This window comes from Phycodurus eques, chromosome 16, assembly GCF_024500275.1.
Source record: "Phycodurus eques isolate BA_2022a chromosome 16, UOR_Pequ_1.1, whole genome shotgun sequence".
In the NCBI taxonomy this organism is placed as follows: domain Eukaryota; kingdom Metazoa; phylum Chordata; class Actinopteri; order Syngnathiformes; family Syngnathidae; genus Phycodurus; species Phycodurus eques.
In genome coordinates this window covers 11,898,197-11,911,173 of record NC_084540.1, presented here as the reverse complement: position 1 = coordinate 11,911,173, position 12,977 = coordinate 11,898,197, and the positions used below count along the sequence as shown (strand labels likewise).

At 39.6% G+C, this 12,977-nt stretch overlaps 1 protein-coding gene across 4 annotated transcripts in view; it reads right to left on the bottom strand.

Annotated features, from left to right (window-relative positions):
* Positions 1 to 12,195, bottom strand: part of epn2 (epsin 2) — a 30,854-nt gene extending 18,659 nt beyond the window's left edge. For 2 of the 4 annotated variants that reach the window (XM_061699701.1, XM_061699702.1), the window contains exons 1-3: positions 11,890 to 12,195; positions 4,619 to 5,320; positions 2,028 to 2,182 (exon numbers count right to left, since the gene is read on the bottom strand). In XM_061699701.1, the coding sequence (XP_061555685.1) occupies positions 2,028 to 2,182; positions 4,619 to 5,049 (586 nt within the window). In that variant the 5' untranslated portion in view covers positions 5,050 to 5,320; positions 11,890 to 12,195. The remainder of the gene's footprint in view (positions 1 to 2,027; positions 2,183 to 4,618; positions 5,321 to 11,889) is intronic. The other 2 variants (XM_061699703.1, XM_061699704.1) reach the window with 1 other exon arrangement.
* Positions 12,196 to 12,977: the final 782 nt, after the last annotated feature.

Below are 12,977 nucleotides of genomic sequence, written 5' to 3'. Positions count from 1 at the left end.
CATACTAAGAAATAAGTAAAGTATGTATGATTATTACTGATATCGGATCGGACCGATATCAGTATCGGCCAAAATTAAAGGCTGCAATATCAGGATCGGATCGGAAGTGAAAAAGTTGGATTGGGACATCCCTAATGAGCATATCATTAAGAGAGCATAGTCCCAAGAAAAAGGGTTCAACTTCTACAATGAAATGCCAGGGAGCGAGAATATGTGATAAAGCAGATTTGGGGTTGCATTTAAGGAGTTAAATACAGTACCGTGAAAAAGTATTGGCTCAATACTTAAATTACTCAAGTATACTCAAATTCTTATATTTTTTTCATAGTTTCCCCACTTGAATGTTTAAGATTATAAAACAAATGTAAATAGACAACTACAACCAAAGTGAACTTAAAATGCTGTTTTTAAATGGTGATTTCATTTATTAAAGAAAAACACTATTCAGTTACCTGGCCCTGTGTGAAAAATAAACCTAATAACAGGTGGGGTCATCCTCAGCAGCAACAACTGAAATCAAGCATTTTCCATATCTGGCTATGAGTCTTCCACATCTCTATGGAGATATTTTGGCTCACTCTTCCTTGCAGAATTGTTTGAATTCAGCAAAAAATGAGGGTTTTCGAGCATAAACAGCCTTAAGGTCATGCCACTGCATTTCAATCAGAGTCAAGGCTGGACTTTGTCTCGGCAATTCCAATACCTTCATTTTGTTTTTTTAAGCCATTCAGAAGTTGACTTGCTGGTGTGTTTTGGACTGTTATCCCGCTGTAGAACCTGTGTGTGCTTCAGCTTGAGGTCACAAACTGATGGCTGAACATTATCCTTCAGGAGTTTCAATGAAAGAGCAGAATTCATGGTTCCGTCAATCACAACAAGTTGTCCAGGTCCTGAAGGAGTAAGGCAGGCCAAGACCATCATGCTACCACCACCATGTTTGACTGTTGGTATGATGTTCTTCTTCTGAAATGCTGTGCTACAAGACTCACACCTTACAAAAAGCTCAACTTTCATCTTGTCAGTCCATATAATATTCTCCCAAAAGTCTTAAGAATCATTCAGATGTTTTTTTGCAAAAGTAAGACGAGCCTTTATGTCCTTTTTGGTCAGCACTGGTTTTGGCGTCAGAATGGATGCCATTTTTGTCTAGTCTCTTCTTTATTGTTGGGTCATGAACACTGACCTTAACTTAGGCAAGGGAGGCCTCCAGTTCTTAAGAAGTTGTCCTGAGTTCTTTTGTGGCCTCCTGGATGAGCTATTGCTGTTCCTTGGGATAATTCTTTGTAGGCCGGCCACTCCTTGGAAGGTTCATCACTGTTTTTCCATGTGAGGATAATGGCCTCCTTATGGTTCACTGGAATCCTAAACCTTTAGAAATGGCTTTTTGTAACTCTTTCCAGACAGATGTCAGTTACTTTATGTCTGGACTGTTCTGGAATTTTTCTGGATCGTGTCATTTCGGTGCAGCTTTTTAGATCTTTTGTCCAACTTGATTTTGTAACGACAGATTATATTTAAGTGATTTCTTGATTGAACAGGTCTAGTGGTAATCAGGTTTAGGTGTGATTAGTGAACATTAAAATTGTGATTAGCCACAATTAATTCATGATTTAACAAGGGGTGGGTAATTACATTTCACACAGGCCCAGGTAACTTTGAATAGGTTTTTTTCCTTAATAAATGAAATCACCAATTAAATTCACTTGGGTTATAGCTGTCTGATATTGAATTTTTTTTGATGAGCTGAAACATTAAAATGGGTAAACTATGCAAAAATATAAGAATTTCAGATGGGGACCAATACTATTTACGGCACTGTAACTGGGGTATTTGCGTATTATAGAAATTATTATCAATCATAAGAATAAGAAGAAGGGGGGGGGGGGAAGCTGGGCTAAGCTACAGCACGTCCGTGACCCTAGTAAGGATAAGCGGTATGGAAAATTGGGAAAAAATATATACATACATACATAAACAGAAAAAAAAACATACGGGATGAGCACATGGTGTGCTTTAATGGTACTCACAGCCATGGTAGGAGGCAGGTGAGCCCTCTGACCTCCCATACTCTTCACTGTAGGAAGTGGAGAGGTTGGGCTGGGAAGAGCCTCGACCAAAGCCCATCTGACTGCTCCCTGTGGACACCTGGGCCATACGCTCTTTGGTCTTCAAAGCCTGAGACCTTACCAGACAAAACACAACAATCTTCTTAAAAAAGGCCAAGGTTCCTATCTTCATATGAAGCATGGCATGAAAAAGATCAGCGTAGACAAAATGACAGTGGTATAAGTATGTGGGGAAACCCAGAAAAAAAAAACTGCGATGCTTTTAAATTTTGATTAAAATATAGGCGGCGGGAAGGTGGGCGACTGGTGAGCACATGTGCCTCACAGTTCCGAGGACCGGGGTTCAAATCCCGGCACGGCCTGTGTGGAGTTTGCATGTTCTCCCCGTGGGTTTTCTCCCGGTACTCCGGTTTTCCTCCCACATCGCAAAAACATGCATGGTAGGTTGATTGAAGACTCTAAATTGCCCGTAGGTGTGAATGTGAGTGGGAATGGTTGTTTATATGTGCCCTGCGATTGGCTGGAGACCAGTTCAGGGTGTACCCTGCCTCTCGCCCGAAGATAGCTGGGATAGGCACATCCGCGGCCCTAGTGAGGATAAGCGGTACAGAAAATGGATAAAATATAGGCTGTTACTAATACTAGCTCAGTCCAACTGACCCTTAAAAATGGATGAATGTAAATAAATGGCATTTATTTACAGCTACAACACTAAAGCAACAATGGTAAATACAAAAAAATAACTCAGTTATATAAATAAGCCATAAAGCAATCACCATAATAATAATAATAATAGTAATTTCATGGTTTAATCCCAGGGCATTGAGGAAACTGCGCATTTGAAGACAGTCTGTATTTCCTTAATTTACTGAAACTGACTGAAAGTTAATGATCTATTAAGCTTTTTTTGTTTTAATAACCTTTAATGTCTGGAAAAAACAAGTGTATAACTATTTTCCTCATTTAAATCTCCAGGAAGTAAAGTGTATTCCAAATTTTTTTTTTCTACTGTTTGAAATCCCTCAAGAGGAAATTTAATTGACACTATAATGCACATTTATTTTTGTTGCACACTACACAGAAAAGAGAACACACATTCAGGCTGTAAGGAGATATGAAGCATGCAAAAGGCGCTCCAGTCAATGAGTCCATCATCCATCAGACACACACACACGCACACACACACACACAACGGTAATCTGTTATGTTTTGTTTGAAACAGTCCCTCTCCATTATTTCTATGGAAGCCAAACAGGCAGCAAATTACAGTGAGAGAACCTTATTGTGCCACATAATTAAATGTTCTGGTTGCTTCCACAAAGAGGAATCCCTTAGGCCAAGACATGTGCTACTATGCAATATAACAAAGTTAATGTGAAAATAAAATATAATAATAATTCGGTCTGTAAAGATGAAAAAATATATAAGATATAGTTATGATTAATGATAAGTTTTTTTAATGCCTGTGAAATCATGAAAAATAAGGCCTGATCTTACTATTTTTATAATTTCATTTTATTGCTTTTAAATCAGTATTGTTATTATTGTTGTTGTTGTTGTTATTATTATTACCCTTCTTGTTTCTGTATTAAATAGTTTTTCTTTACTCTGTGATTTGAATCCACCTGGGTCTGAAATAAAGAATATAAAGCTGCAAGACTAACCCTCTATTCCGATTATAATCGGTTTAGAATCCCAAACTGAACGAAAATGCCCCATTTAAAAACCTTAATCAGAAAAAGCAGGCTGAATCCTAATGGCATTTCATTCAGTTTCAAAGGGTTGGAATATTGCTTTTGCCAAACTGTTCCCAAGTAAATTTTAGCCATTTGGAATAGAGCCGGGAAAAGCTCTGTCTGCGCATGCTTCGTCTCGCAGTAACTGCACAGTGACGTCATCGTTTACGCATGGCATAAATATGTTATTGTTTTTAACTATTTATAAATTGTATTTAATCAGGCGTTTTTTTAAATAAACATATAAAAACAATTCCAACGACTGTGCTGAATAGACAACGGACCTCCAACTTGATAAATGATGTGACGTTCACGTAAATGTAGTGCACATCATCTATACAGACGATCGGAATATATCACGTCACATGTAAACAATTGTCCAGAGATCTTCATTCAGAATGGCAAAAAAATCCCCTTTGGCGACTGTGTGGTTGGTCTGCTGAAAACGAGTCCTTCACCCGTCAAGCAAATATACTTTGGCATTAACTGCTGTTAACTACTGGCTGAATGTGTGCCACTGAGGTTATGCTTAATATACAGTTAATGTTCCTGTGTTCTCGCAAGCTCGTTAGCTCCCAGGCTAGCTTGTTAGCTTGCAAGCTAGTTCGCAACAACAAACAGTTAACAGGCCTACTAATAATCCAATCAATTATTTATGACAGATTTTTCATGCCTCTCTTTCATTAATATGTCTGGTAAACTAGTTAAAGTCAATAACTCTGAGGTAGCCTACTTACAAAATTAAGACTTTAAAGTAAGGACATACACAAATCCTTCAACACCTGCTATGCTTGAATCTGATGATGAGTATCTTACCGCTCTCCTTTGAGACGTTCTTCATCTTTAAGAAGGACCACTAGCTGCTTGCTCTTCTCCCTGACGTTGATGCCCTGGTCCTTACCATCTCTGTCAATGTACTGGAAGTCTTTCAGAGTCTGGATGGCAAAGATGTTCTCCTTGCATTGCAACGCCACTCGCTCCGAGCCGGTCTTGATAAGGTAGTCAAGCAGGGTGAGCGCTTTGTAAACATGGCGCCAGTTCTTGCCATGGTCATTGAGCCGTCTCCAGATCATACTCATGATCTCACTAAAGGCCACCACATTGTAAGTTAAATCAGCGATTTCAGACATGAGTGAAGATGAGGGCCCCCAGGGGTCATTGGAGGTGGCCTCTCTGACTTTCTTTTCTGCATCAGAGTAGTTGTTCACCATGTTCTTCATTTGGCGACGGATGGTGGAGCTTGGCATTGTGGCGTTGAGATGCTGAGATGGGACACCAAGAGGATAAATACAATTTGAACTCTCGCGAGGATAGGAGCTTTCAAAAGATTTGTGTATTTAGGCAACGGGTGTGTTGTCTTTCACGTAGGAGTGTTCAGTATGAAGTCTCCTTGTCGAAAAAGGTTTGTGCTGGATAAGAGTTTATGAGGCTTCTTCAGGCCAGTGCAGTGTTCCTGAGTCCCCCAGAACAACGTCTGATAAAACCATCTCCACACACAAAGTACGGCAGTGCCATTACCTAGGATGTACAAAATAAAAGTTAATGAAAAACAGGTGACAGATGTCATGTTACAGTGACGCATTAAGAATCAGTCACAACAAACTTGTCAGATTTTTTTGGCCTAACTAGAAGCATATGTTCAACATACAAATCACTACAGATCAAGTGAAATAAAAATCATAAGAGGATGGCATATGATCTGATATTTGCTGAATCTAAATGATTAAAAAACGATTTCATTCAAAGACACAGCCTTACTAGAACAGTGATAACTTTAGAGACAAGAAAGGCTTGGAACTACGTGTTAAATTTTAAATCTTGATTCTGCTGTAAGCAGACTCCAAATGATAGAGGGTGTTAAGGATCATGATGTAAACGGTTATTGTCAAGAGAGTCAAGTCTGTGGCACGGAAATTGTTTGTTTAAATGTAAACAAAAGATGAACAAGATCAAATTAACACTTAGAAATCCAGATTGTTCTGCTGACTGTAATGTTTGATACATTTCAAAAGCAGAATAAAACAAATTCAAGTCATTTAGTTCTGAGGTGAATATTAATCATAGCTAGGTTAAAAATACTAACTTCATCTTGTGCACCTAGAGCATGGTGTCAAACTCAAGGCCCGGGGCCCAGATGCAGCCCGCAACATCATTTTATGTGGCCCGCGAAAGCACCTCATGCTCGTCAACTTCCGTGATTTTTGCTCAAATCTGTACCCAAATTCCAAATTGTCATAATAATAAACAATAATGTTGAGATACTGCATTTTTCTGTTACCAAATACTTCTTCTGCAGTAACTTAAACCATACTTGAACAAACTTTTATTCTTGTCTTCAGATTTCAAAACTAGTTATCCCTGCATTTGTTGTGTAATGGTAATAATATGATTTGGTGATTAAACATTTCACTGTTCAAACCGCCCTCTGAGGGAAATCATAACTACAATGCGGCCCGAGACAAAAATTAGTTTGACACACCTGACCTAGAGCATCCGTATTCAGCAATGGCCTCTCTTAATCCTAATAATAGTTTAAATAAATTAAAAAAAAACTAAAATAATTGATAAAATATAATATGCAAGTGAATCACTTTTAACTGAATGTGTGAATCACTGTTACTGTTGGTCTCAATAATGAAGAGAACACTCGGTTGTATGACTCAACACCATTACTACCTAACATCCCAAGAGGGGGGTTGTGGACATGTCCTATTCAGTAATATCATATTGTGCACGAAGCATGTACCAGCATGCCTACAACCAAGTGATGGTGCAAACAGTGTAGGTAGGGAGTGTACAGAGTTGTACATTTCATCTGCAAAGACACTACTTGAATGTTTCATTGTGAGGGCTGCTTCCGGCCTATCCATGCCATGAAGGGACAGCTGGAGAGGAAACTAGGATGAGTGAGAGTGCTTAGGGAATAAGAAAACAACTTGGCACATCCCGTAAATTCACTTAATGCCAGTGAAATGTGATTCCTGTGGAGCATGCCCCCGCTACCCCACAAACTTTCCCTCATCACCCTGCATCCCCATGAATACGACTGAAGCCTAATTACACATCTGCTGCAAGAATCACCTATTCACTCACTGCAGACAGGAGGAAGAGAAGAGAGTCTGTCTTGTCCATTCGTAACCCCCACTATTACCCCCACCCCAAATACACAAATGCGCATGCGCACACACACACCGGAACAACTCCCACCACAAAACACAGCTGGACCCCTTTCCTTAAGTCCTTTTTGTGCTGAGCTCACTTGAGCCACAAGTCTGTGCAGAGAAGAAGTGTGAAAATGTGTCAATAGAGGATCATCAAAATAAAAGACTACATGACTCAAGTCAACCTCCTGCCATTAAAATAATAGGACAACCATAAACCAACAGCAGGTTGCAGTTGAGGAGGAACACACACATTCATCATGTGCTCACATCCTTTCAAGACACTTGCCCATTTCAAGCTCCACTTGCCCATTTGGCTCTGCCTGGCAGACACTGAGTTAAAGTGTTGAGTTTTACATTATAGTGAAGTAAACCTATGGTCGGGCAAAAAAGTACGAGTATACATTTTATGGTCATTTCTCTTTCTCTGGACAGCAAAATGGAACAGCTCTATCAAACATGCATATATTTACTAAGACTTGCCCCTGGACATTTTTTACAAGTTAACACAATCGAGCGCTAAGAGGCACATTCTGCCGGTCAGACCTTCAACAAAGCTGGAACCAAGTTGGAAAGGCTGCAGTGAACCAGCAAATTAGGTAAAGATAAAAATGTAACATTAATTTAAAAATACTTGACACGGGGTGAGAGAAAGAAAAATTAATCTTAGAACGCAGTGCAGCTGTAAACATCTCTCAATCGATTCAAAATGTCAGTAATTGATTATAAAAGGTAATAAAGGAATGCTGGAGAAACAAAAACGCCGGCACTTGGAAGTGTGAAAGTGCAGCGCCCATGAAGCAACATTCAAGTCCAGCCTAATTCAGGATACACACATGGACAAAATTGTTGGTACCCCTCTGTTATTGAAAAGAGAGGTTGGGCTGGGATGAGCCTCGACCAAAGCCCATCTGACTGCTCCCTGTGGACACCTGGGCCATACGCTCTTTGGTCTTCAAAGCCTGAGACCTTACCAGACAAAACACAGCAATCTTCTTAAAAAAGGTCAAGGCACCTATCTTCATATGAAGCATGACATGAAAAAGATAAGCGTAGACAAAATGACAGTGGTATAAATATGTGGGGAAACCCATAAAAAAAAACTGCGACGCTTTTAAATTTGAATTTAAATATAGGCGGCAGGAAGGTGGGCGACTGGTTAGGACATCTGCCGCACAGTTCTGAGGACCGGGGTTCAAATCCCGGCCCCGTCTGTGTGGAGTTTGCATGTTCTCACCATGCCTGCATGGTTTTTTCTCTGGGTACCCCGGTTTCCTCCCACATCCCAAAAACATGTGTGGTAGGTTGGTTTCAGACTTTAAATTGCCCGTGAGTGCGAATGGTTGTTTGTTTATATGTGCTCTGCGATTGGCTGGCGACCAGTTCAGGGTGTACCCCGCCTCTCGTCCCAAAATAGCTGGGACTGGGCTGCTTCTGCTTTGTGGTTCAACAAAATTATTTTTAAAAAACAAACTCATTAAACTGGGCCATTTTTTAGCTTTTGGGGAAAACACTGCAATCAAATGATTTTTGTAACTTTCGATGAGACTTCTGCACCTCTCAGCGGGAATTTTGGCCCACTCTTCATGAGCAAAATGCTCCAGTTGTCTCAGGTTTGAAGGGTGCTTTCTCCAGACACATGTTTCAACTCCTTCCAAAGATGTTCAACAGGATTTAGATCAGGGCTCATAGAGGGCCACTTTAGAATAGTCCAATGTTTTGCTCTTAGCGATTCTTCGTGTTTTTAGCTGTGTTTTGGGTCATTATCCTGTTGCATGATCCATGACCTGTGTCTGAGACCAAGCTTTCTGACAATGGGCAGCACATTTATTTCTTGAATACCTTGATAGTCTTGAGATTTCATTGTACCCTGCACAGATTCAAGATACCCTGTGCCAGATGTACCAAAGCAGCCTCAGACCATAACAGAGCCTCCATGTTTCACAGTAGGTGTTCTCATAGAGCTCATGTGCCTTGCCTAAAAGTTCCAGTTTTGTCTCGTCTGGCCATAGGACATTATCCTCGAAGTTTTGTGGCTTGTCAACATGCAGTTTGGTAAATTGAGATCTCGCTTTTTTTATGATTTATTTTCAACAGTGGTGTCCTCCTTGGTCATCTCCCATGAAGTCCACTCTGGCTCAACCGACTGATGGTGCGCATTTTACTTTTACAAAAAATAAACTAACTAAATACTTTTACAAAAAATAAACTAAGTAAATAAACCTTCTATTGGTGATTCATCAATACTACTCTTTTTTTTTCAGGAGTACGAGTACAAGTACTTATATTTTAGCACTCGCTGACACAAAGTACCGATACTTGATGTATTGCAATTGTGATGAAAATGTTTTTTATTATAATCAAATATTGTTGAGAAACAAACCAAAACTTTTCTTGAGCAGGGCATAAGTTTCAGTAAAACGTAACTTTTATGAGTAACAACTGACATGTTAACAATGTGTTTTTCAAAACAACAGTCTTGCCACACATTTCACTTAAAAGTAGCAGGTAACACAAGGCCTTTTTTGGTCTAAAATAAAACTATTAGCAGGACAAGTGAAGTGACACTTTATCACACCATCCATTGCTTTGCTCTACCCAGCCAGCTGGGCCTCCTCCACCGCAGCTTTGTGACAGGAGCACGGCTGGCTCGCAACGCGGAGCAGAGATTAAAAAACTTAATGCATGCCAGATGCCCCGCCACCGCAGAGAGCAGTTCATCATCCATTTCGCAGGGTGACTAAAAATTTGGTTCCTCGGTACCTATTGCTCTCATTTGGTTTACCTTAAAGTATCTCCACACAACTGATATGGCTCTTACTCCAGAGGCCTGGGAGGTATATGGCAGGCTGGTAAAGTGGTATCGGTGTCATAGTATCGGAGCATTTTTTTCAAGTGATTATAAGTGCAGACATACAGTATCTGCACCAATACTAGTATCGGTGCATCCCTATTTTCAATGCAGGTATCTGAGTTTTGTTTTTTGCTTGTTTTTCTATTTATTTTAGCCAAATTGTGATGATAGTTAAAACTGTGATAATTTAGTCACCAAAACTGTGATATGAAATTTTCATACCATTTCATCTCTAATCCATGCATACCTAAACTATGGCACAACTCATACCATTGTTTTGCTCAACACAACAGATCAGTACATTAGCACAAAATAATTTTTATTTTTTTACTTGATTCACTAGCAATTCCACCATAATCCAACAAGAACATTTACGCTAATGCGCATCCCTAGTCATCACTCAATAAGTCAGTATAGGAGAGAATAAACCTTTATATACCAGTTATTCAGTTGGGAAACACTTAATTTGTTATAGTGATGTTTGTAAAAACTGCAACACTTGAAATCTGAACAATGAAAGATCTCTTTTACAAAGATTTATTCTTTATGAATATGTTTATGAATTAAAACTGTTGAAACTACCAACTCTTTATCCCGTAATAGTACATACAGCACACCGAAAAGAGGTGTTCCTTGACAGAGCCACAAAGCATAGCGATGGAAAGCTAGGGTGGATAGATAGGGAGAATGCTTGTCTATACATCCCGGATGAAACTGACAGTGAATGATTGTCTTTGTCGACGGAGTACAAAACTGAAGACATGCACACTTGAGCAACAATTTTCCTTTACAATGATGGCATTAAAATATCAACTGTCAACCACTTATCAGTGTGGTGAAGTTCCAGTATACCAGGCTTCGGGTCATAGACATTCTGCAGTGTGGTATGATCATTAACAATTCAAGATAATAAAGAAAGGCAGTGCTGTATGATTAATAATACTCAATGGCAGTTAGAAATATAGGTAAGATACGTCCTAATAGGTCCAGCTTTGATCCTCCCTACCCACTGCCTGGTCATGCAAGAGATGACAACAATGACGATCACCACCATCATCATCCTTCCACCCCTCTTTGTGACACATACACAATGTCTCAGTCCACAGCCACAAGATTACTTTCTCTGATAAAACTATTTTACATTCAATACTCGAAGCCACAACACGGAGTCTTTGGTGCCTACCTACAATTTCAGTTAAGGAAACCCAGCCAATTTTGTACAGAGACAGCGCCCTGGTAACGTAATGTTAAATGACCCAAAACAGCAACAAAGCAAAGGAAATGTGGGCTCATTCATCATTACAACCCGTAGGAGTCTATAACAACGTAAACAATAATTTAAAAAAACGCGATGCTGTTAAATAAATGACAAATCACAACGTTTCCTTGAACTGACGTGACTGAGCTTTCACAAACCATTGACGTAGCTTGCTCACTCACATACACCCGTTCTGTTTTCCCATAGCGAGTTTTGAGATGACCCAAAAAAATGTTTTTTTTTTAAAAGTCTTAGAAAAGTTCAAAGTTTTTGAAATCTCAGTCGAAACAGCCTAGAGGCGAACTGACGGTTAGGCTAACGTTAGCAAGATGCGAGTAAACTTGTGTGTAAACTTGCTCGAGTTAACTTTATTCGCAATGTACTCCTATGGAATCTTAAGGTGGATTTACTTTTTTCCTCACCTCGGTAAACAAGATAGTGGAGCCAAGTGATATTTTATTCACGCCAAGTGTGGGAACACTTTGACGAAAAAAGAAAAGAAAAAGTTGGTAGCAAAGCTAGCCATTCGAAGGGCTTCTCTCTCTTTATGGTCGATTTAACAACGTCAAATGTACCCAAGTCAGCGTCTAATCGCACTGTTTGCTTTGTGATTACTAAAATAATACCCATCCCTACATCTTTACACATTCTAAACTGTACTAAATCAGTAAACTAGCATGCTAAGCTATGTAGCAAATCTACTAATAGCTGAGACGGGTGCTCGGTGGAGACATCGCCACTGAAAACTGGATTAAGGGACTCTGGAAAACATCTAAATAATTCCTCTACGTATTGAAGACAGGCGGTATCTTACCGTATATATCGGAACTTGACCAGATTTAAATGAGACTCCAGTGCTATAAACCTCTAAATGTATTCCCCAATTAGAGTTGTAATAATTTTTAAAAAATTAAAAAAATTTAAATCACGATAATGTACTTATTGCAGCGTTCAGAGAGCTTGTTGCGCCTCCGCCTAGCTAAAGTATTGCTAATGCTAACGTCAGGCTAAAGGTTTCCCCTCCTCCAGAACATGGCGGGCGGTGCAGGAGGGGGAGAGCCGGGTATGGGTGTGACCGACGCGGCCTGACTCACACAAAGACCTTCCTCCCTTCCTTGCAAACCATGTCACCCAGAAAGCCTTCAATCAAACACTACAGTTCATGAGCAGAGGCAGCTTGTTTAAAGAGGACAAACACACACACAATCACGGTAACACGTAACATTGTTCTTCAGAGTACAGCCTCTACATTATTAAAATAAAAAATAAAAAAGCAATTTTTGACAGGAGTTGGAAGCAACAAAGTACAAATACTTAGTTACTGTACGTCAGTAGATTTTTCAGGTATCGTTTTCTGAAGACTTTTCAATTTTGGCTCATTCTCATCAAACAGAGTTGCAAACATTAACATTTGTAGTTATGTTAAAGTTTTAGCTGCCACGCTAACTGGTCAAGATCAAATTTAAGCTATGCGGTATGGTAAACAATAAAAACTTATATATATATATATATATAATAGTTATAATAATTGTTGTTACTATTATTATTATTATTATTGGTACTGTTTGTCCTCACTAGGATTGCGGGTAAACTGGAGATTCTCCCAACTGACTTTGGGTGATAGCCGGGGCACACCCAGGACTGGTCGCCAGCCAATCTCATTGCACATATAGACAAACAACCATTCACACTCACAGTCAGAGCTGTGGACAATTTACAGTCTTCGGTTAACCTAAAATGCATATTTTTGAAAGGAGGGATGAAGACAACCCACACAAGCAAAAGGAGTGTGACGGAAATCATGTAAACCCCACAAAGGAAGCCTGGAGCCCAGATTTGCACTGCAAACCTCAGTCAGAACTGTGAGGTGGATGTGCTCACCGCTCAGTCACTTTATGCCAC